Here is a 24,761-nt window from a genome sequence, read left to right as displayed (position 1 = left end):
CACAGCCTCCCTCACGCCCTAGGTGGCAGGGTAGATGGACAAGCAGAGCGGGTGATGGGGTGGAGAGAGGTACAGACTGGCATCTGCGTGAGCTTCACAGAGCCACTGGCCTCAACCTGTCTCAGCCTCAGTTTAGCCAGTTACAGAACAAGGATCTCATCTGCCCTCAGCTCATGGAAGTGAGGAGAGTTTGATGCCAAATGTGCATGGAAGTGCTTTAATCGCCCCATCATGAAAAAGCATGTGTCGGGGGGTCATAAAAAGCTTCCAGATTAACTGTTTTGCCAAAAACTGTTTCAGCCAACAGTGAACTGGGTGGTGCCGGTGGCAGACAAGATGCGATTTGATGAGATATTCCTGAAGACCGATCTGGACCTGGACGGCTACGTGAGTGGCCAGGAGGTGAAGGAGATCTTCATGCACTCGGGCCTCACCCAGAACCTTCTAGCACACATATGGTGAGGCCGGACGGGTGGCAGTCGTGGCTGTGGGTTGCTCCAGGGGGCCTATGGGTGAAGACTGTGGAGGGTGGTGGTCAGGGGGCCCCTTCCAGCTTGTCACAGGCTTCCACTGTGTCTGGTGTCCTTTATTCTCCCCGGCCTGACAGAGGCTGAGCAAGGTGCATGTGCCAAGGCTTGAAGCCCATGCTCCATGCTGGTCAGTTCACTGTCTTCCAGTAGGAGGGCCCTCTGGCCCCTCTCAAGAGCTCCCAGGCCATCTGCTCACACAGCTGGGCCCTGTTCTTGCTGGCCATGATACTGGTTCTAGCAGGAGGCCTGGCCTTTGCCACAGCTGCCTTCGGGAGGTGTGGGCAGCAGGGTCTTGGAGCCTCTAGCAGAATGGCCTAGGGGGTGATGACGGGGATGGGGGCTACAGCTGCCTCCTGTGGGAGGCCCTGCTCTGGAAAGGCCAGTGCTTTGGCTCCCGGCAGGCGGGTGAGCACAGGGAGACCCTTTCTGCACCTCAGAGCCCAGTTGAGGAGTCAGCCTCACCCCCACTTTCCCCCAGGGCTGGACACAGCCTACTTTGTAGGGCTGGGGCACTCCTCTTGCCACTGGCCAGGGCTGAAGTCACTTTTGAGCTTGTTGCTCAGAACTTTGTGGCCTTAGAGAAGGCTTCACTTGGGAGCTATCAAAAGGAGAGAATTGTTGGATAATTCTCAAGAGGCAAATCCCTCCAAGTAGAGCAGTGAAATTCAGGATGTTACTTAGTGGCTTGGGGGAAATGACTGTCCTTAGTGGTAATTCACAGATGTCCATACTGTGAGGTGGGAGCCTGAGAAACAGGTGTCACAGAGTCATCACCCAAACGGCCAAGCCACCTCCGACTGGCTAGGGACAATGGGTCTCACCTGCCTCGGATCCACTGTCCCTTTTAGAAACCACAAAAACAGTGTCCCCTTTAACTCTGAAACCAACATACACACAATTCCTGGTTAGTGCCCTGACACCCTGACTGTCATGTCCAGGGGGCAGTAGAGGGAAAGTAATTTATAATGCATGCTGCAATTGGTACATGATGTAACAACATGGAAATGACACAGGAAATCATGAATCCACCTGGATCAAAAGAAGGAGCTCAGAGGTCATTCCATGCAGGCAGCAAAGGGAAAGGAAAGGATAATTGGGCTCTCGAATAAACAACCACAAGGAAAGATGTGTCTGTGGGTGCCCGGGGCGGGGCCATGACCCAGTGTAGACGACACAACTCCTAGGAGGGACTGGAAGGAGGGGAGCATGAAGATGGAGGCTTTGTCCCTGCGATGGCCGCCGCCGTACAGGTCAGCAGAGCAGGATGTGGTGTCAGAGCCGGATGGCTGCCGACTGAGCCACCCCCAAGCCCTTTTGCTCTCAGAACCCTCCACAGGTGGGCCTCGGACCCCATGCTCCTTGAGAGATGGCCGGAGCAGAGAAGGGACGGGAGTGGAGAGGCAGCTGCAGCCCATGAGCAGGCTGGGGCCCGCAGGGGTAGACTGGGGAGAGATAGTGGCAGTGTGAAATCGTCAGGGCCTCCAACTGTGGGGACAACTAGGCATTTTAAAGCAGCCTTTATCAGCGATGTTCCTTGAAATCTGCTCATTCTCCGCAACTCTGTTCACGCACTGCATTTGGGCATAAATAAGTCTGTTAGTACTGTCCCAGCTCTCTTTGGTAGAGGGGGGAGCTTCTGCCATAACGGCTTCTGCCATAACTACACACGAGGTGGGAAAGGAGGTCCCATGTTGAGAGGGTGGCATGGGTGAGGGAAGACATTTTTCACAGACCCCAAGGCCTTATCCTTGATCAACAAGGGTCCTTTCCTTCCTTTCCTGGCTGGTTCCCCCGCCTTTTTTTTTTTTTTTTGAGACAGAGACTCACTCTGTTGCCCAGGCTGGAGTGCATTGGTGCGATCTCTGCTCACTGCAACCTCCACCTCCCAGGTTCAAGTGATTCTTGTGCCTCAGCCTCCTGAGCAGCTGGGATTACAGGCCACCATGCTCGGCTAATTTTTGTATTTTTAGTAGAGACGGGATTTCCCCATGTTGGCCAAGCTGGTCTCGAACTCCTGACCTCAGGTGATCCACCCACTTTGGCTCCCAAAGTGCTGGGATTACAGGCGTGAGCCACCATGACCGGCCCTGGCTGGCTCCTTGATTATGAGTGTCGGGGAGCCTGTCACCTCAGTTCCATGGAACCACTGTGTGCTGCTATTCAAATGCTGCCTTGGCCTATCTTTCAGGACATCCAAGAGCCATGTGGGCAGAGGATGCTTAGTTGTGGGGGACTGTCCTGTGCATTGCGGCCATGCCCCTGTGGCAGCCTCATTTGGGCACAAGAGGAGTGTTTTAGTCCATTGGGCTGCTGTGACAAACTGCCACGGACAGAGTGGCTTAGAAACAGACGTTTCTCACAGCTCTGCAGGATGGGAGTCCGTGATCCAGGCACCGGCAGATCCAGTGTCTTGTGAGGGCTCACTGCCTAGTTTGTAGATGGCCGCCTGCTCGCTGTGTCCTCACATGGCAAAAGAAGCAGAGAGAGCCTTCTAGAGCCTTTTTTATAAGGGCACTAATCCCACTTATGAGGCTCCACCCTCATGACCTCATCGCACCCCAGAGGCCCCATCTCCCAACACCATCCCATTGAGGGGTAGGATTTGGACATAGGAATGTGGGGGGACATAAACATTCTGTTCATAACAAGGAAAGAGAGTCGTTGCTGATTCTTCCTTCATGGTGACACCCCAAAGTGCTGCTGTCACCCCCATTGAAGGCCAGTGACCGGGGCCATTCAGATGACCCAGAGCCGCGTGTGGATGCTTGGTCTCCGCACCCATTTCCACGGAAGGGCTGGTCTACTCCACGCATGCGGCATCAGAACCTGCCCCACGCACGAGATAAACCAAAGGAAGAGGCAGCTGCATCTCTTAGCCCTAGTGAGGTTTCCCAAGGGGTCGGCTCCTCAGCCCAGGGGCAGGGCCTCAGGGTTCTCCAGCCCCGACAGCCCTCCTAGGGTGGGGGACGCTGGGAGTGGGGAACCCCCGGGCCACTTTCTGGGAAGGAGATGTGAAGTAGGAAAGGAGCTGGGGCTTGCCACTGCGCCCTGCCATTGTTTTCGTCACTGTGATTTTTGAAAAGCATGGGATGGTGACTTGTGTTCAGGCTGAGTCGGAGCCTGTGATGTGTAATTAGCATCCCCACGTTTCTCCCAGGGCCCTGGCCGATACGAGGCAAACGGGGAAGTTAAGCAAAGACCAATTCGCGTTAGCTATGTATTTCATTCAGCAGAAGGTCAGTAAAGGCATCGACCCCCCTCAAGTCCTCTCGCCGGACATGGTCCCGCCCTCAGAGAGAGGCACGCCCGGCCCGGTGAGTGCTGGTCACGCCCGGGGGGTATTCACATCCCTTCCCGCCGCCTGCCACCAGGTGGCGCTGGTGGCACACAGCCCACAATTGGTGGTGGGTGCTGCCTGTGGTCCCTTCCTTCCCCAGTAGGGGCCCCTGGGAGGGTGGCTTGGCTGCCCAGGTATTTCCCCAGGCAGGGGGCTGGCACTTTGGCTACCTCGCCCTGTGTACTAACGGGACAATTTTATCCCGGGGCCCAAGACCTGCTGGTGCCTCCTGTCAGGTGATGTCAGATTGCTAATTAGAGATCTCGCCTCTGAATTTGATTCTAGGACAGCTCGGGCTCTCTCGGCTCCGGGGAGTTTACTGGCGTGAAGGAGCTCGATGACATCAGTCAAGAGATTGCCCAGTTACAAAGGTACGTTGGAAACGGCCCTTCCCTCCGCATCCAAATGTTACACGACCTCTCCCAGGTTGTTATCGGAAATATCAGAGACTCACCTGGAAGTTTGCTCATCACAGGTTTATTCAGAAGGAAGGAAAAGATATAGCTTCTGAGATCCTCAACTGGCTCAGGGGGCTTGAAGAATGACATTTTCCATTTGAATCAGCCTCAGCCAGAGCCAGTGGCAGCTGTGTGGTCCCAGGCAGGTCATGGGCAGAGCCCATGGCAGCTGTGTGGTCCCAGGCAGGTCGTGGGCAGAGCCCGTGGCAGCTGTGTGGTCCCAGGCAGGTCGTGGGCAGAGCCCGTGGCAGCTGTGTGGTCCCAGGCAGGTCTTGACCAGAGCCCGTGGCAACTGTGTGGTCCCAGGCAGGTCTTGACCAGAGCCTGTGGGTGGCAGCTGTGTGGTCGCAGGCAGGTCATGGACAGAGCCCGTGGCAGCTGTGTGGTCCCAGGCAGGTCGTGGGCAGAGCCCGTGGCAGCTGTGTGGTCCCAGGCAGGTCTTGACCAGAGCCCGTGGCAACTGTGTGGTCCCAGGCAGGTCTTGACCAGAGCCTGTGGGTGGCAGCTGTGTGGTCGCAGGCAGGTCATGGACAGAGCCCGTGGCAGCTGTGTGGTCCCAGGCAGGTCGTGGGCAGAGCCCGTGGCATCTGTGTGGTCCCAGGCAGGTCTTGACCAGAGCCTGTGGCAGCTGTGTGGTTCCAGGCAGGTCGTGGGCAGAGCCCGTGGCAGCTGTGTGGTTCCAGGCAGGTCGTGGGCAGAGCCCGTGGCAGCTGTGTGGTCCCAGACAGGTCGTGGGCAGAGCCCGTGGCAGCTGTGTGGTCCCAGACAGGTCGTGGGCAGAGCTGGCAGCTGTGTGGTCCCAGCAGGTCTTGACCAGAGCCTGTGGGTGGCAGCTGTGTGGTCCCAGGCAGGTCACGGACAGAGCCCGTGGCAGCTGTGTGGTTCCAGGCAGGTCGTGGGCAGAGCCCGTGGCAGCTGTGTGGTTCCAGGCAGGTCATGGGCAGAGCCTGTGGCAGCTGTGTGGTCTCAGGCAGGTCGCAGCTCAGTAGCCCCAGGCACCAGCCCCTCCCCAGTGCTAGGAAGGCCTTGACAGCTAGAGCAGTTGGGTCTCGGATGGTGAGGAGCGGGCTTAGGACCCAGCAGCTGACGGTGTGAAGGGGCCTCCAGGTCTCTGACTCACCTCCTTGCCTAGTGCCTTAGTTTCCTCGTGTGTAAACGAGGGCTTTGGATGGGCTGTCTGCACTTTTAGAGTCTGGTATAAAGAAATGAAGTCACTTCCTGTATTCCGCTCTGGATCCTCTTCACGAATGACATCCTTTTTTGTTGTTTATTTTTTAGACAGGATCTTGCTCTCACCCAGGCTGGAGTGTAGTGGCGTGATCATGGCTTACTGTAGCCTCTGTCTGCTGGGCTTAAGCAATCCTCCCACCTCAGCCTCCTGAGTAGCTAGGACGCACCACCATGCCAGCTAGATTTTTTTTTTTTTTTTTTTAAATTTGAGACAGAATCTCACTCTGTCACCTAGGCTGGAGTATAGTGGTGTGATCTCAGCTCACTGCAACCTCTGCCTCCTGGGCTCAAGTGATCTTCCCACTCAGCCTCCCAGGTAGCTGAGAGTACAGGTGCATGCCACCACGCCTGGCTAATTTTTTTGGATTTTTGGTAGAGATAGGGTTTTGCCATGTTGCCCAGGCTGCTCTCGAACTCCTGAGCTCAAGTGATCCCCTGGCCTTGGCCTCCCAAAGTGCTGGGATTATAAGCGTGAGCCACTGTGCCAGCCAACATCTTTTTTCCAGTTGATTCTAGGACAGGGTGGACTCTTGTGATGTCGGGACACCAAGCAGAAGGGCCCAAAGGTACTTTGCCCTCTGTGGGAAGAAGATTGTTTACTTGGCTGAAAATGGAAAGGGCTTTGACTTTCCCAGAGAGGACTGGATCCTAGTCCTAGCTGGGGGATCCCCGGGGGTCATATTAACAGGTGCACTATTCTGTCAGCTCCTCTGGGTTTGGTTTTGTGCTGTTAGCAGAGCCCTGATGAGCAAAGGCAGGTTAAGTCTTGGAGGGGATCAAGGTGGGTGGCAGGTTAGAAAACCTCAGCCGGCCGGGCGCAGTGGCTCACGCCTGTAATCCCAGCACTTTGGGAGGCCAAGCGGTGGATCATGAGGTCAGGAGATCGAGACCATCCTGACTAACACGGTGAAACCCCGTCTCTACTAAAAATACAAAAAATTAGCCCGGTGTGGTGGCAGGCACTTGTAGTCCCAGCTACTTGGGAGGCTGAGACAGGAGAATGGCATGAACCCGGGAGGCGGAGCTTGCAGTGAGCCGAGATTGTGCCACTGCACTCCAGCCTGGGTGACAGAGTGAGACTCTGTCTCAAAAAAAAAAAAAAAAGAAAAGAAAAGAAAACCTCAGCCACGGCCTGAGACAGACACCCCACTTAATGCTCAGTGCAGCGGACGGTTCCTGTTCTGTCCTGGCTCCTGGGGGCTGCATTATCCAAACTGGCGATCAGCAGGGATGTGCAGCCTGACAAGACTGAGGGTGTCTTGAGGATGCAGGGCCAGCATGCTAGAGCCTGGGCAGGCCTGAGAATCAGGACTGGCAGGCCAAGGATAGAGGGAGCCCCTGTCGTGCAAGGGTCAGGGTCTAGGAAGGGATGCTGGGGCATGAATCACCCCAGTGTGGCCTCAGGCAGCCAGAAGCCTTGTTTCCCCAATGTGGAGGTGACAGGCTGGTGTGTGCAGAGCGCCTGTCTGTAGGAGGCTGGGGCCTGCAGTGGCCCCTTGAGCAGGTAGCTCTGAGAGTGGCCCTTGGACTGGGGGAGTGTAGGCTGAGCTTTCCTCTTTTTTTTTTTTTTTTTGAGACGGAGTCTCGCTCTGTCGCCCAGGCTGGAGTGCAGTGGTGCAATCTCGGCTCACTGCAAGCTCCGCCTCCCGGGTTCACGCCATTCTCCTGCCTCAGCCTCCCGAGTAGCTGGGACTACAGGCGCCCGCCACTGCGCCCGGCTACTTTTTTCTATTTTTAGTAGAGACGGGGTTTCACCATGGTCTCGATCTCCTGACCTTGTGATCTGCCCGCCTCGGCCTCCCAAAGTGCTGGGATTACAGGCGTGAGCCACTGCGCCCGGCCTGAGCTTTCCTCTTACGGTTTCACACTGCCATGAGCCCGCAAGGGCATGTCAGGTCCTTCAGTTTAAAGAGCACTTTGTATTGCAAGTTTCTGGGCTTGTGGAAATGAATATTCTGATGATCATAGTTATTTTGTGTCTGGTGAAATGTCCCTGAGAGGGCCTTATTGTTGCACAAGTCCTGGGTCCCTGGGCAGGAGGCAGGGTCTGTTAGACACATGGTGTTCCTGTCCCTGAGGCAGCCTCTTTGGGCACAAGAGGAGAGTCTTAGTCCATTCATACTGCTTTAACAGACCACTCTGAATGGGTGCCTTCAACATCAGAGATTTCTCATAGTTTTGGAGGCTGCAAAGTCCAACCTCAAGATACCAGCAGATCCAGTCTGCTGAGGGCCCATTTGCTGATTCATGGAGAGTCACCTTCTTGCCATGTCCTCACAGGGCAAAAGGAGCAAAGGGAGCTCTCTGGGGTCCTTCTTATAAGGGCACTGAACCCTGGGCCTTGTGGCTCACACCTGTAATCAATTTTTCCTGTTCCAAGCCACCCAGTTGGTGATTTGTTACAGCAGTGCTAGGAAATACATGCACGAATTCTATCTCAGTTTAAAAATAACAGAAGGCCGGGTGCTATGGCTCATGCCTGTAATCCCAGTGCTTTGGGAGGCCAAGGTGAGAGGATCGGTTGAGCCCAGGAGGTCCAGACTGGGCCACATAATGAGACCTAGGCTACAAAAAATACAAAATTTGCCAGGCCTGGTGGCACACACCTGTGGTCCTAGCTACTCAGGAGGCTAAGGTGGGAGGATTGCTTGAGCCCAGGAGGTTAAGGCTGCAGTGAGCTATGATCGTGCCACTGCAGTCCAGCCTGGGTGACAGAGCAAGAGCCTGTCTCAAAAACAAAAAACAAAAAAAAGGCCAGGCACGTTGGCTCACGCCTGTAATACCAGTATTTTGGGAGGCCAAGGCAGGTGGATCACAAGGTCAGGAGATCGAGACCATCCTGGCTAATACAGTGAAACCCCGTCTCTACTAAAAATACAAAAATTAGCCGGGTGTGGTGGCACATGCCTGTAGTCCCAGCTACTCAGGAGACTGAGGCAGGATAATCGCTTGAACCGTGGAGGCAGAGGTTGCAGTGAGCCGAGATTGTGCCACTGCACTCCAGCCTGGGTGACAGAGCGAGACTCTGTCTCAAAAAAAAAAAAAAAAAAAAAAGTAGTAGTCCAGACAGGCTCTCCTGGGCTGCCTGGGGTGTCATAGGTTGAAGTCAAGGCGTCGACTGGGCTGGGCTCTTATTGGAGGCTCTAGGGGAAGAATCTGTTTCCAGGCTCATTCAGGTGTTGGCAGAATCCAGTTCCCTGCGGCTGGGGGTCCAGGGTCTCTTTTTCCTTGCTGAGTGTCAACCAGGGCCACTCTGTGCTCCTAGACACTGCCCCCGTTCCCCCTCGTGTGGCCCCTCCACCTTCAAAGTCAGCAAGGGTGCGTTGGGTCCTTAGCGCACTTGGGATGTCTCTGGCTTGCACTTGGGCCGCCAGGTGGAGAAAGCACACAGTTTAGAGGGTCGTTACGTTGGGAGCGATCCCTCCCGTGGTCACAGGTCCTAACCACAGTCGACGGGGAAGGGACCGTACAGGGCGAGCAGTCACTGGGGCTCATTCTTAGACTTCTGCCAGCACACAGAGGGGCTTTTGTGGGGATGAACGGAATCGGGTCTTGAGGAGTGGAGGCTTACTATTCACTCTTGTTTTCATGAAATGTTTGTAAACATTCAGAGAGAAATATTCACTGGAACAAGACATTCGAGAAAAGGAAGAGGCAATCAGACAGAAAACCAGCGAGGTGCAGGTAAGGCGCTCGCTCGTTTTGGTTACATCTACTTTGTGCTAAATGTAGTTTAGAAAACTTCCCTCCCTGGCTGGTGGTGGGGAGGGGCGGGGGTCTGCCCTGGATGCAAACGTGAGCTCTTGAGGGCTGCAGAATGCAGTTTTTTTGTTTGTTTGTTTTTCAGACTTAATTTACTTTATTTTTCTTGCATAAAAACGCTGTGTTGTAGCCACAGCTGGAGCCTAGGTCCTCTGCACGGAGACTCTGGTGTGGGTTTTGACAAGGTGGTCCGTGAATTCCTGATAGGGAGACGTGGTGAATACAGTCTCCTTCCAGAGGTCGGGGGTCAGGTAGCCGTAGATCTTAGAGATGGCATCAAAGGTGGCCTTGGCGAAGTTGCCCAGGGTGGCGGTGCAGCCCCTGGCTGAGGTGTAGCAGTCATCAATACCAGCCATCATGAGTGGCTTCTTGGGCACAGGCGCTGAGATGATGCCAGTGCCCCTGGGCGTGGGGATGAGGTGCACCAGCACAGAGCTGCAGCAGCCTGTCACTTGCCAGGGACAATGTGGGGCTTGCTGATCTTGTTCCCCTAGTAGCCTCTGCACATGGGGACAATGGAGAGCTTGGCCGGGATGATGGCCCTGTGGATGGCAGTGGCCACCTCCTTGGAGCACTTAACACCCAGACGGATATGGCCATTGTAGTCCCTGATAGCAACAAATGCCTTGAATCTGGTGCACTGGCTGGCGCAGGTCTGCTTCTGCACCGGCATAATCTTGAAAACCTCATCCTTGAGAGAGGCACCCAGGCAAAAGTCAATGATCTCAGATTCCTTAATGGGCAGGGAGAGGAGATAGCTCTCCTCCAGGGACTTGATCTTCACGTCCTTGACCAGGCGGCCCAGCTTGGTGACGGGCATCCACTCCTCATCCTCGGCCTTGCCTCTGCAAGCTCCGTGGCCTTGGCCCTGGCCCCGGCCCTGTCCATGGCCGTGACCCCAGCCCCGGATGCCACTGCTGAAACCTCCGTGGAAGTTACCTCAGTTGCCCATCCCAGGACCTCTGACACCACCCCCCTGCCCCCCACGCTGCATTGGTGTCATTCGCCATCTGACTTGCGCTTGGGCCACCAGGTGGAGAAAGCGCGCAGCTTTTAGAGGGTGGTTATGTTGGGAGCGATCCCTCTCATGGTCACAGGTCCTACCCACAGTCGACGGGTGCCACTGCTGTGATATCCGTCGTTTTGGTGTTTTCTCGGAGAAGAAGTTTTTTTAAAAAAATAGTTTTTTTTTTTTTAATTTTCCAAATAGAGACAGGGTCTCAAACACTTGAGCTCGAATGATTCTCCTGCCCCAGCCTCCCAAAGTGTTAGGATTACAGGTGTGAGGTGTGAGCCACCAAGCCTAGCGAGAGTGAAGATTTTTTTTTTTTTTTTTTCAGTTTTTGGTTTTTTTTAGAAATGGAGTTTTGCTCTGTCGCCAGGCTGGAGTGCAGTGGCACAATCTCGGCTCACTGCAATCTCCACCTCCCGGGTTCAAGTGATTCCCCTGTCTCAGCCTCCTGAGTAGCTGGGATTACAAGGCACGCACCGCCACGCCTGGCTAATTTTTTGTATTTTAGTAGAGATGGGGTTTCACCATGTTGGCTAGGATGGTCTCAATCTGCTGACCTTGTGGTCTGCCCCCCTCAGCCTCCCAAAGTGCTGGAATTACAGGCTGAAGCTTTTAAAGTTGCTTATAACCATAGACAGTGGCTTCTCTTTTTCTAAAATTGAGACAAGTTGGCCCTCTGTATCCAAGGGTTCTGCATCCTTTTATCTAAGCAACCACAGATTAAAAAAAAAAACCAATAAAAAATAATCCAAATTGATAAAACAGTACAATATAACTATTTACATAGCATTTACATTATATTAGGTATTATAAATAACCTACAGATAATTTAAAGTATACAAGGCTGGCTGTGGTGGCTCACACCTGTAATCCCAGCACTTTGGGAGGCCAAGGCCGGAGGATCACTTGAGCCCAGGAATTTGAGACCAGCCTGCGCAACACAGTGGGACCCCGTTTCTACAAAATATTTGCAAAAGCCGGGTGTAGTGGCACGTGTCTGTAGTCCCAGTTACTCAGGAGACTGAGGTGGGAGAATCACTTGAGCCCAGGAGTTGAAGGCAGTAGTGAGCTGTGATTGCACTATTGCACTCCACCCTGGGCAACAGAGTGAGACTCTGCCTGAAAAATAAATGAATAAGTAATATGGGGTGGTGGCAGGGTAGGTGATGTGTGTAGGTTACATGCAAACACTAAACCGTTTTACGTCACACTTGAGCATCTGCAGATTTTGATACCAATCTGAGGGATGACGATATAATTCGTGTAAAATGTGCTGTATTGAAGTGTACATTTCAGTGGTGTTTCGCATAATCACCGTGTTGATTAACCATCACTCTATCGAGTCAGAACCTGAATGTTTCTCCCATAGGCGCCAGTAGGCCCATAAAAGAACATCCAGCCCTGAACAGTAAATGGAAGGTTACTTTCTGAAAGATTCATCATTAACTGTTCTCTTTCAGTGAATGGAAGAGTTTGACACTAACTTTCCATTAACCTAAAAGGAAACCTCATCCCCATTAAGCAGTTACTTCCCATTCTCCCCTTTCTCTAGCTCCTGGCAACTACTCATTTTTTTTCTGTGTGTATGGATTTGTACCCGGTCACCTGGTCACGACGGGGCACATTTTCTTCGTCCGTTCCTCCCATCGGTGAATATTTGGGTTTTCTCACTTTTTGGCTGTTGTGAATAATGTTGCTAGGAACAATTGCCTGCAGGTTTTTGTGTGAACACCTGTTTGCATTTATCTCAGGTGGATACCTGGGAGTTCCGGACATCTCCTGTCAGTGGAATCATACAACACATGACCTTTTGTGCCTGGCTTCTTCCACTCAGCATCATGTTTTTGAGGGTCATCCGTATTGTAACATGTATTAGCATTGCATTCCTTTTTATGGCAGAATAATATTCCATTGTGTGGATGGAGCACATTTTTTTGTTTTAAGAGGCAGAGTCTCACTCCGTTGCCCAGGCTGGAGTACAGTGACACACCTTGGTTCACTGCAACTTCTGCCTCCCAGACTCAGGTGATCCTCCCACCTCAGCTTCTCAAGTTGCTGGGACTACAGGCACGCACCACCATGCTTGGCTAATTTTTAATTTTTTTTGTAAAGACAAGGTCTCACTGTGTTGTCCAGGCTGGTCTCGAACTCTTGGACTCAAGCAATCTGCCCGCCTCGGCCTCCCAGAGTGCTGGGATCACAGGCATGAGCCACCGTGTCCAGCCACAATGGGCCACATTTTACTCATCCATACCTCAATTGATAGATGTTTGGGTTTTCCCACTTTTTGGCTTTGTAAATATTGTTGCTAGGAACATTTGTCTGCAAGTTTTTGTGTGAACACCTGTTTGCCTTTATCTCGAGTGTATACCTGGGAATGAACTTGCTGGGCCACATGGTAACTGTTGAGGAGCTGCCAGACTGTTTTTCAAAGTAGCTGTACCATTTTACATTCCCATAAGCAGTGTATGAGGGTGCCAGCTCTGCACAGCCTCACCAACACTTACCGATTTCCCATTTTTCCTTGTAGCCGTCGTGGTGGGTGTGGAGCACTGTCTCATTGTGGGTTTCACTGGCATGTCCCTCATGCTTCCTTAGCGACATTGAGTATCCTTCCATGTGCTTATTGGCCATTTGTATGTAGTCTTTGGAGACAAATCAATTCCGATTCCTTGCCCTTTTGTATTGAAAAATATTTTTTCATGTCCATTTTTAAATTGCTTTTTTTTTTTTTTTTTTTTTTTTTTTTGAGACAGAGTCTCACTCTATTGCCTAGGCTGGAATGCAAGTGTGTGATCTCAGCTCATTGCAGCCTCCACCTCCCAGGTTCAAATGATTTTCGTGCCTCAGCTTCCCGAGTAGCTGGGATTACAGGCATGTGCCACCACACCCAGTTAATTGGGTTCTTTTTACAGCTGTTTTTTTTTTTTTTTTTTTTTTTTTTTTGAGATGGAGTCTCACTCTGTGGCCCAGGCTGGAGTGCAGTGGTGTTATCTCAGCTCACTGCAACCTCCGCCTCCCGGGTTCAAGTGATTCTCTTGCCTCAGCCTTCCAAGTAGCTGGGATTACAGGTGTGCACCACCACACCCAGCTAATTTTTGTATTTTTAGTAGAGATGGGGTTCCACCACGTTGGCCAGGCTGGTCTCAAACTCCTGACCTCAGGTGATCCTCCCACCTCGGCCTCCCAAAGTGCTGGGATTACAGGCGGAAGCCACTGCCCTGGCCTATAGCTAGAGCTGAATTTGAAAAGTTCTTTATCATTTCTAGGTAGAAGTCCTTGTCAGATATGTGACTTGCAAATACCTTCTCAGCATCCACTGAGAGTCCACTCTGTGGATTGTCTTTCCACATTCTCGATGGTGTCTTTTGAAGCACAAGTTTTTAATGTTGGTGAAGTCCAGTTTATTTTTTTGCTGCTGTCGCACCCCTGTGTTTTCTTCTAAGAGTTTTATAGTTTCGCTTTTCCATGTAGGTCTTTGATCCATTTCTAGTTAATTTTTGTATATAGAATAAGGCAGGGATGCAACGTCATTCTTTTGCATGTGGACATCTAGTTGTCCTGGCACCATTGTTTTTATTATTTTACTTAAAAAAATTGTTTTTAGAGACAGAGTCTCGCTCTGTTGCCCAGGCTGAAGTGCAGTGGTGTGATTCTTGTTCACTGCAGCCTCCAACTCCTGGGCTCAGGGGATTCTCCTGCATCAGCTTCCTGAGTAGCTAGGACTACAGGGTGTGCCCTGCCACACCTAGCTAATTCAAAAACATTTTTCTTTGTTTTTTTAGAGACAGGATCTCACTCTGTTGCTCAGGCTCATCTCAAACACCTGGCCTCTAGGGATCTTCCCACTCTGGCCTCTCAAAGTGTTGGGATTACAGGTGTGAGCCACCATGCTGGGCCAGCGCCATTTGTTGAAGAGACTCTTCTTTCCCCCATTGAATGGCCCTGGCATCCTTGTCAAGGATGAGTTACTGTAGCTGTGTGCATTTATTTCTATCCCATTGACCTATCTGCATCTCATCATGCCACTACATCACTGGCTTGATTACTGCAGCTCTGTAGAAGTTTTGAAATCAGGAAATGGGCATCCTCCATCTTTTTTTTCTCTGTCGGTATTGTCATGGCTATTCTGGGTCCTGTGTGTTTCCATATGATTTTTTTTTTTTCTTGAGACAGAGTCTCACTCTGTCGCCCAGGCCGGAGTGCAGTGATGCTGTCTCAGCTCACTGCAACCTCTGCCTCCTGGGTTCAAGTGATTCTCCTGCCTCAGCCTCCCGAGTAGCTGGGAATACAGGTGCGTGCCACCACACCCAGCTAATTTTTGTATTTTTAGTAGAGGCTGGGTTTCACCATGTTGGCCAGGCTGGTCTCAAACACCTGACCTCAGGTGATCTGCCTGCCTTGGCCTCCCAAAGTGCTGGGATTATAGACGTGAGCCACCATGCCTGGCCCCGTATGAATTTTGGAATCAGCTGGTCTGTTTCTGCAAAGAAGCCAGCTGGGATTCTGACAGGGATTGTGTGGACTCCGTGGCCTCTCGGGGTTGTTTTTGTCTTTTCTTTGCTCCCCTTCCTAACCTCAAGCTGGTGGATCTTTGTCCCTCTGGGACTTTCTGGTGGCTCCTTCTCCATTACGGAATGAGGTCCAGATTCCTTCAGTTCCACACTATTGTTACCTGGTGTCCAGGTAACACCGGGCCTAACCCTCTTCCCATCTTCCCCTCCCTTATCCATTACTCCCCTTAGATGTGGCCACCCCACACCCCTGACTCCCACAACTAACTCTGTTTCAGTTATTCAGTGTTCACCCCCAAACTTGTTAGACTTGATGCCTCAGTTCAGGGTTTTGGAGACACAGCCCCATCCCATCAGCAGCCACCCCTTCTGGCCTAGGGTCTCCACTAGTGTCTAGGGGAATCCAGGAGTTGTCACGTCACGGAGGTTGGCTGCGCTGTGGCCTGACTGAACAATGACCTTTTTCAATGAAGGGGGAAGACAGAGACTGCCCTGAAGGAAACTGCAGCTCAGTTTCCTAAATGCAGGAGAAACTATGTGCAAAAAATTACCCAGCAAGGTTTAAACAATTGTGTATTTCAGTTTTATTGATTTATATATCAGGGAGGGAGAAAGCAAGAATCAAGAAGAGGAAAAGAAGGCTGGGCACGGTGGCTCACACCTGTAATCCCAGCACTTTCGGAGACCAAAGCCGGATGATCACTTGAAGCCAGGAGTTCAAGACCAACCTGGCCCAACATGGTGAAACCCAGTCTATACTAAAAATCAAAAAAAAAAAAAAAAAAACAACCAACCACTGGGCGTGGTGGTGTACACCTGTAGTCCCAGCTAGTTGGGAGACTGAGGCCTGAGAATCCCTTGAACCCAGGAGGCGGAGGTTGCAGTGAACTGAGACTGCACCACTGCACTCCAGCCTGGGTGACAGAGTGAGATTCTGTCTCAAAAGAAAAAAAGAAAATGCTGGGGAGCAGGGAGAAGAAAGGTAAGGGAGAGCCAAGAGTGAGCAGGGCAGGAGCTTCTGAGGAGGGATTTAGACTGTGAGAACCCTCTTAGAGAAATGGTGAGGTACCCTGAGCACCTTTGTCACTGCAGACACTGACATGTCGTGTGTGTCTTAGTCCATTCAGCTTGCCATAACAGCACACCATGCACTGGGTGGTTTATAAACAACAGAAGTTTACTGCTCGCAGTTCACGGGGCTGGGAAGTCCAGGATCAAGGGGTCTGCAGATTCAGCATCTGGTGAGGACCCACTTCCTGGTTCATAGGCAGCACCTTCTTGCTGTGTCCTCACTCAGTGGAAAGATTGAGGCAGCTCTCAGGGGCCTCTTTTATAAGGCCACTAATCCCACTCACAAGGGCTGAACCCTTATGACCTAATCACCTCCTAGAGGCCCCACACCTAATACCATCATCTTGGGGGTGAGAATTTCAACAGCAGACATTCAGTACATGGCACGTGGCCAGTGAGTTCCCTCTTGTCCTCCTGTCATGCCTCTTCTGGGCAAATATTCTCTGCTCTGTGCATGAAGTGTGTGGTATACACATTTTGTCATCTTTGGTTTGAGGGGGACGTAAAGGAGGGACCTTCTCTGGGCAGGCCAAAGGCATTGGAGCCTCTGGTGTCCTGGAGCCATGGGCTGTGGCCTGGAAGGAGCCAGTGTGGCCCTAACTAGAACCCTGAGGCCCAGGACATCAGGGAGTTGCTGCCAGCGTTACCCGGTGGTGGGGCCAGGGTTTTACTTAGGAGGCTCTAGAGGCTTCCATCCCTGGTGGGAGCATCGCTTGGAGCATTGGGCTACCTCAGGCTCTCCCCGTGCCTCCCACTGGACACCTCACCCATTCCCACATGTTTAAATACCACCTTGATGCTGACACGCCTGACTGTGTTTCCAGCGTCTTCCCTTCCTGGCACACTGGCTGGAGTCTTTCTCCCGAGTTTCCTGTCGAACATGTCCAGAAGTGACCCTGATTGTCCCCTCCAGATCCAGCCCTCAAGTGAAAGGCCAGAGGCAGGGAGGCTGAGGAGCGGACACCCCAGCTTCCTGAGGCATGATTTGCCCATTGAAGCAGGGAAGTGCCATGACGTCTTTGTCCCTGTAGTGAGGAGACCCCGGGCCACCCCTGGTTTTCTTATCTTAAGGCACCAGCCACCCCAGCAGCCCAGACCGGCTCTGGGATTCAGCCCCACCGCCCAGCCATGGCTCCCCGCAAACCCACCCGTCCTGTCCATTCTCATGACCACCACCTTGGGCTGCCGCTGCCTCTCCCTGGACCCCACACGAGGCCCCTGCAGTTCCTGCGTCCTGATAGCCCCTTGTATCATGCTCCACATGGCAGCTGGAGGGAGGGGGCTTCTCACAATGCCCGTTTGTGCTATTTCAGCTTTGGTTATTTATCTTAAAGACAGATAATGCATTTGCACAGTTGAAAATCAGGAGGTGAGAAGCCTCTGCCCTCTCCTTGGGTGCCCCCATCCCTGGAGGTGCTGTTTATGAGCTCCTTGGGGTGGGGGCCTTCCAGAAAGGCATACCCTTCCCTTCCTGTTCACACAAATGCAATGTGCTCTTGTCCTACTGTAAGGCAGAGCACCTGGCGCCATCCTGTTCCATGGCCAAGGAGCGTCCCACAGTGTGGGCTGTGCTGGAACCTTCCAGCCAGTACCTCATGGACATCTGCATTGTTTACGGATTTTGCTGTCAAAGACATTGTGTGCCTCTGCACATGTCATATGCCTCCAGGATGCTTTTCTTGGAAGTGGAATCATGGGGCGGTAGAGCCTCGGGCTGACCATCTGGATCCATCCCACGGGGTCAGAGAGAGCTTCAGAAACAGAATCATGATGTCCTGCCTCCCACGCTTGCACATCCCACCTCCCCACTGCAGAGCCCAGCACCATCTCCTTGGCGTGGCCTGTGGGGTGCAGCCTCTGATGGCTCGGCCCGTTCCCTTTTGCTCCAACTGGAGTGCGACATCCCCCCACCTCAGGGCCCCTGTGGTTCCCTCCACCAGGCTCTGCCCCTGGCCCTTCCCCTGCCTGACACCTGCTCACCTGTTGGCACCACCCTAAATGTTGCTTTTGTGGGCATCTTCCCTGCCCACAAGGTGTGACTGCAGTTTCCCTGTGACCCCCTTGGTGCCACTTGTCCCCGTTTATTTGTGTTTGGGTGATGTTCCCCTCCACAGTCATCCGGGAGCTGGGGCCTTTTTCTCACGGGGACCCAGCCCCTTCTCTGGCACCTGGCCTGTCAGGCCATCGAGAAATACCTGCTGAGGGAGCTGTTGAGAGAGTGGACCCGGGCCTCCAGCCCAAGAGGCACACATTGGCCGTGGGTGTGCACGGAATGCTGGCCCTGAGCACCGTCCTGCCACGTGGTTTCGGAGGCTTCCCTGGGGCTTCTGGCCCAGGCTGCCCTCCTGTTATCTTGAACATGCTTCATTTTTCCCATCCTCACGTAAATCCCTGCAACTCCTCCCTAGGAATTACAAAATGACCTAGACCGGGAAACAAGCAGTTTGCAGGAGCTTGAGGCTCAGAAACAGGATGCTCAAGACCGCCTGGACGAGATGGACCAGCAGAAGGCCAAGCTCCGAGACATGCTGAGTGATGTCCGGCAGAAGTGCCAGGACGAGACTCAGATGGTGGGTCCCAGCCACGTCCGGGGCAGCGCCCTGCGCATGGGCAGGGGTTCCCGAGGGCTCCCCTGCGCTCATGTTACCTGAGAACACAACACTTAGACATCCTACTGGGTCAATAGAGTTGCTCCAAATACCACGCGGAAGTGTCCGAGCACCAGTGGCTTGACTTCCTGGCCACCCGCCGTGCTCCTAGAAGTCAGGTTGTATATGTGAATGGCCTTGGTCCCTGTGAACCTGTGCCCTGAACACACCCCACCCTGCCTGTGCCCCACAACACAGGGAGTTCCAGGGTGCCTGTCTCCCCTCCTCGGGTGTCTCTGAGGCTCCACACAGATTCCAGAGGCTGCAACCTCAGAAAACTATGGGAATGCTCAGTCTCCCGGGTCATGGACAGATCGTTCATGCTTGGTCATGCCCCTCATTATTCCAAAGTGATCTTCCATTAGCCACAGCGGGAGGAGCCCGTCTGCCTTTTCTGTGTCTCTGTTTTGAGTGTGGAAAGAGGCCTGTAAGGAAGCCAGGTGTCTGGGCCTGGGTTAGGTGTCCGCCTCCCTGGGTTAGCTTGTTTCAGGGATGGGGGCTATGAGTTCTTTCTCGGAGTCCCATTTCATCATGCACTGTGAATCCCTTTAACATCTTTTAACATCTCATTTCAGATCTCATCATTGAAAACGCAAATCCAGTCTCAGGAATCGGACTTAAAGTCCCAGGAAGACGATCTGAACCGAGCCAAGTCGGAGCTGAACCGATTGCAGCAGGAGGAAACCCAGCTGGAGCAGAGCATTCAGGCCGGGCGAGTCCAGCTGGAAACCATTATCAAGTCCCTGAAGTCAACGCAAGATGAAATCAACCAGGTGCTTCTGTGGAGCCGGGTCCCTGCCACATGCCATGGACCAGCGAGCCCCAAGAGCTGAGGCTGCCACTGCTGGACTCCTTTGCTCTCACCCTTGTTACTTAGTGAAGGTCTCTTTTGGGAGGCCGTGGTGCTGGCCTGGAGGCGCAGGGCCAAGAACTCCCCAGGGCATGTTCCAGAGGGTGTTGGCATTGCCTGGAGGAGTTCACTTTCCTTTCCTGAGCACACAGCATCTTCAGGGAGTAGGCGGGGCGGGGTGGGAACTTTTAATTAATGACTCATTTGGAGAGACCTTGGGGTTCCTTCCAGCCTGGTCCTCACACAAACAAGAGGGACAAAGTCAGAGAGATGACTCCTTTGTCCCTGGGCAAGAGAACAGATGTCCTCTGCAGTCACTGGTGTGTTCAGGAGGCACCACCCTGGAGCATCGCACCATGCAGGACCCCCATTCTCGAAGCTGTCTGGGGTGCCCCCACCCTCCTCCCAGTCCAGGGTGGTGCTGGCTTCTCGTGGCCTGCAGCTTTTGCCTTTCCCTGCTCTCCTGTGGGCAGTAGTTGAAGGCCTCTGTCCTGGCCCTGGGCATCCAGTCTGCAGAGTGGTTGTGACACAGGCCCTCGGCCTGTTTGGGAGTGGCCAGGCACACTTCCTTTCCCAATTGAACCGGTCTCTCTCTGTGCTCTGTTAGCCAGTTTATAGGCCACAGTTGATCATAAACATGGACTGCTCAGAGATTTACTGCCTTTTCTTGTGCTTTATGGTTAATATCTGTAGGATTACTTTCCCTTAGAGTTTGTAGTTGGGTGTCAGGAGCAAAGATATGTTGCTTTGCTCAGTGCAGTGCCTTACACCTGTCATCCCAGTACTTTAGGAGGCAGGAGGATCACTTGAGGCCAGGAGTTCAAGACCAGACTGGGCAACATAGTGAGACCCCATCTCTACAAAAGATACATTTTTTGTAGAGATGGGGCCTCGGTATGTTGCCCAAAAATATAGGTGGTGACGTGCGCCCGTAGTCCCAGCTACTCAGGAGGCTAAGGCAGGAGGAGTTTCTGAGCCCAGGAGCTCAAGGCTACAGTGAGCTATGATCACTCCACTGCACGCCAGTCTGGGCAATAGAGTGAGACCCTGTGTCTTAAAAAAAAAAGTCTTTCCTGACATATTTTCCTGACCCTGTTTAATGCTGATGATGTCTTTGTTGCACAGGCAAGGAGCAAACTTTCCCAGCTGCACGAAAGCCGCCAGGAGGCCCACAGGAGCCTGGAGCAGTATGACCAGGTGCTCGATGGAGCCCATGGCGCCAGCCTGACCGACCTGGCCGACCTGAGCGAAGGCGTCTCCCTGGCAGAGAGGGGCGGTTTTGGAGCCATGGTAAAGGTTGAATAAATGTATTACAGTACGGGGCTCTGGTCCCCGGGTGTGACAGCAGAACATCCCACCCGCCAGATCTGTTCATGGCCAACGTTGGTTCCATCCAAGCGCAGGCGGCTGTCTCTTGGTTTTGCTGCCACTTTGTGCGTTCACACCAAGCCTCGCAGCCTGGCACAGGTGGCCATGCTGAATCCTGGCTTCCAGAACAAAGTCCAAGATAGGCCAGGATCCTTTCAAAACCTGTTTTGAAAGCGCTCCATCTCTGCGGCAGCATTACACTGGGCCAACCACCCAAATTCAGAGGGCTTCTCAAACTTAACCAAAATTGGATCCGTTTCTACTCATTGTGGAAACCCCACATTCTACTGATCGGGGGCAGGGGACATCTGAGGGGTATGTGTCTATGTATATGTGTGTTTCCACAAGGAACACCTTGAAAAGCAAATGTGTTGCTAAAGATGAGGAAATAATGGCAGGCAGCCCTCCCAGGGTGTTCCTGTTTCAACTAAGAATTGGCCTCTCCTGAAATTTTGATTATGTTTAAAAACCTCTGCACTTTACTCCCATCTCATGACCTTAGAGTTGTGATCAGGCCTGGGGCAGGGGACTGTTGGCCCCCTAGATTTTTGAGAGATCTCGAGCCCCTGATACCAAGACAGGTGTGATCTTTTCCTAGGTGGTCACATCCCCCCTGTTCATGCCAGAGTCTGCCCCTGCAGCCTCAAACCTGGGGACATGCGGCTTCCCATTTTGTCTTGGTGCTGTTGCGGGAGCGGATGGGCTGGGCCGCGCGGTCTGGATGTTTCCTTGGTGCTCTGCTGCCTCGAGCAGCTCTCTCCGTGCTGCCACCCTCTCTCCCCGGGCTCCTCCCTGGAGCCCTTCTGCTCCTGGGTCTGTGTTCGTCATGGATTCCTCCTCCTCCCTGGAATAAGAGTGAGCGCTCATGCTCTCTAAACACCACACTTGCCTCTTTATGTTCAATGCTTGACTTGTTCCTCTTCTCAGCAGCCGAGTCCTCAGTCCCAAGGATTTATGGGGAAGCACACGCATCCCCTGGGCTGCTGGGAAGGCCCTGCTGGCGAGCTCATCTGTCTCTTGTGTCTGGCCCACACTGGGTGTACTGCCTCCCTCTTTCCTCCCATACTCTCTTTTCTCGTGGACTCGTAATGAGGTGGCTTCCATAGCCGCCCCCGGGCCCGTCATCTTCAGCTTTATCGTCTAAATTTAAACGATGAGCATTCATCCTTCATGAATTACGAGAAGCCAGAACTTCTCGCTTTGCTCCCTGACTGTTCTTGGCGTGTGTGTTTCCGCCTCACAACCCGGCTCCTACTTTCCCCATCTGGCATTGTCCCCTGGCACTGCTTTTGGCTTGTCCTGCTCAGTCTTCGTTCAGGGAACAGCTTCCTCATCAACGTCCCTTTTGCAGGTTTTTAGAAACCGGTTTTCTTGGATAAAAGTTGGCAGTGAAGTGGCAGTTTGCAAGAGGCCAGTGATTCCCCCAACTCCAAAGACAGATTTTTACCTTTCTTGTTATTTTTGTTCATCTTTTGGGCAGGGCAAAGGTTACATGAGAGACAATTACTTTGGGAATGTAGATATAAGATATGTTACATGGAAATTTGCAACCGGCGTCCGAAAGAAAAACTGTCTTTATCTTGTTGTACAAATACAGTTTTTAAAGCGTTTTTCTGACTTGTTTCTATTTCTTAATAAATACTTGGAAGAGAGATTTTTGTTTACTCCTGAACACTTCAAGACTGCTTCAGAGCTGAGGGAGAGGTGCCTTAGTTCTCCCTTGTGGGTTGAAGTTGGGGATTTTAAGTCCCTAAGAATAGTGTATCCACAGTGGTACATCTGAAACTTCCTATGTTTGGACAGTTCTACTCAAGTTACTAAATTCCATGTGAAACTCACGCAGTGTGACTTTATCTCAAAAGTCAGGGTTTTTTGTTTGTTTTTTTTTTTGAGACTGAGTGTCTCTACTCTGTCTCCCAGACTGGAGTGCAGTGGCACGATCTCAGCTCACTGCAACCTCGGCCTCCTGGGTCCAAGTGATTCTCCTGCCTCGGCCTCCCAAGTAGCAGAGACTACAGGCACGTGCCACCACGCCCAGCTCATTTTTGTATTTTTAGTAGAGACGAGGTTTTGCAGTGTTGCCCAGGCTGATCTCAAACTCCCGACCTCAGGCAATCCGCCCGCCTCGGCCTCCCCAAATGCTGGGATTAGAGGCGTGAGCCACGGCACCCCGCCAAAGTCAGGGTTCTTAAAACCATATTTATTTCTTGTCTCTCATCTGATTATGAGAATATTGGCCTCTTGCTCACCATCCAATCAACTTGTAGAGAGAAGCTAATAAGTCATCCCAGACTTAGGTCTTACTGAGGACAGATTAAGAAAGGTTGGATCATCTGTCACATCCAGCCCCAGTGGCATGCTGGAGCCAGTTTTTATTGACTTTCCAGAACCGATTATTAAATAGAAACTGGCCGGGCACAGTGGCTCACACCTGTAATCCCAGTCCTTTGGGAGGCTGAGGTGGGAGGATTGCTTGAGGCCAGGTGTGTGCCACTGCACTCCAGCCTGGGTGACACAGCGAGACTCAATCTCTTAAAAAAACCCCAAAAAACAAAAAACAGGAACTTGTGAGCTGGTTGCTTGGAAACTTGAAATCAACCACAGTGAGACTGTTTATACCACAGGAATTGGCAGAAGCTCTAAACCAGGGCTTTTCTCTGAGAGAACTGATTCCCAGCACACCCCTGCTGCCCAGCACTCCTCTAAAGGCAGGAATGTCACAGAAGCTTCTTGAGCCCCCTTTCAGAGTTACCATGTGTATTTCCTAAGAAGGGCACTACTTCACACTGGTTGCTGAACTTGTTCAAGATACTACATCTGTGCGAAGGGCCGTGTCATTCATCCTGGCCTTTGTCTGCTGTACTCGTGTCCCCCAGGTTGGCAGATGGGTCTTTTCTCCTTGGTAGGTGGTCTGCAGGGGGTAGAATGGATGGTATCTTTGTAACAGGGAAATCCCATTTCCCACTCTGATTCTGTGCAATGGAATCAAAACCACCTTTAGGTACCCTGACCTCCTGAATCCTGCTGGGGTCTCAGGCTTCCCCTTAGAAGGGGAAGGAGTGATTGTGGTTTCAGGCCAGTGACTCCTGAGAAAGGGATTGCAGGCCTGACTATCAGTGTAGGGGGCTTGCAACCTGCGTTCCCAGAACCTTAAGTCTCTTTTCTGCCATTGTTAACTGTTATTTGGAAGTCTTCCAAGTGATGACTGAAAACACTGAAAAAAAAGAAAACCTTATAAATAAATGCCAATGAAAAACTAAATAGAGCCAGGCATGGTGGCGAGTGCCTGTAGGCCCAGCTACTTGGGAGGCTGAGGCAGGAGGATCCTTGAGCCCGGGAGTTCTGGGCTGTAGTGTGCTATGCTCATTGGGTGTCTACACTAAGTCATCAGTACGGTACCTTCTGGGAGCAGGGGACCACCAGTCGCCTAAGGAGAGGTAAACCTGCCCTGATCAGAAACGGAGCAGGTCAAAACTCCCATGCTGATTGAATAGCCATTGCCCTCCAGCCTGGGCAGCACAGTGAGATCCTACCTTTAAAAACAAACAAACTAAATAGAAGCTTTCCTTCTGAGGTCAGACTGGCATTCTTAACTCACTGCTTTATCCAGGTCATGATCCCTCTCTTTCTTCTGGAACAAATACATTCCTCCTTCCATGGAGCAGTGTGAGAGGCGGAGTTTCCACGTGGGCCTCCTGGCCTCCTTAGAGTAGGACTTCTCCATCTTTGTCTGCGTCCGAGAACCCCATCAGATGCTCGCTGGGCGTGTGTGTCTTGTGGTGGTCAGCACCTGACGTCCACTCAGCACTGTCTCCAGCTGCGGTGCTTGTGGACATCTGTACTTAACTTGTCTAAGAACCTGGCTTGGTTTCCCCACCTTGGGAAAACCCTGTGGTCGGAGGCTCCAGCTAATGTTTCCCAGGTAAGAAAAACCATTCCGTGTTCATCAGATGGCAGGGATGTGGGTGCATTCTCCCGAAG

General features: G+C 52.3%; 1 protein-coding gene across 36 annotated transcripts in view; it reads left to right on the top strand.

The window, feature by feature from the left end:
* Positions 1-24,761, top strand: part of EPS15L1 (epidermal growth factor receptor pathway substrate 15 like 1) — a 121,312-nt gene that overhangs the window by 51,557 nt on the left and 44,994 nt on the right. For 33 of the 36 annotated variants that reach the window (XR_013409145.1, XR_003725111.2, XM_077978168.1 and 30 more), the window contains 7 exons: positions 301-458; positions 3,688-3,844; positions 4,153-4,238; positions 9,167-9,239; positions 18,323-18,484; positions 19,138-19,335; positions 20,538-20,702. Coding sequence is in view for 33 of the 36 variants with exons in the window: in XM_077978168.1 (XP_077834294.1) it covers positions 301-458; positions 3,688-3,844; positions 4,153-4,238; positions 9,167-9,239; positions 18,323-18,484; positions 19,138-19,335; positions 20,538-20,702 (999 nt within the window). In the remaining 3 variants the exon portion in view is untranslated. Of the gene's footprint in view, positions 1-300; positions 459-3,687; positions 3,845-4,152; positions 4,239-9,166; positions 9,240-18,322; positions 18,485-19,137; positions 19,336-20,537; positions 20,709-24,761 lie in introns of all 36 variants that reach the window. The other 3 variants (XR_013409144.1, XM_077978155.1, XM_077978145.1) reach the window with 1 other exon arrangement.

Source organism: Macaca mulatta, chromosome 19 (genome assembly GCF_049350105.2).
Source record: "Macaca mulatta isolate MMU2019108-1 chromosome 19, T2T-MMU8v2.0, whole genome shotgun sequence".
NCBI classification, from domain to species: domain Eukaryota; kingdom Metazoa; phylum Chordata; class Mammalia; order Primates; family Cercopithecidae; genus Macaca; species Macaca mulatta.
Note: the sequence above shows the minus strand (reverse complement) of the source record. Positions and strands in the feature narration are given on the sequence as shown.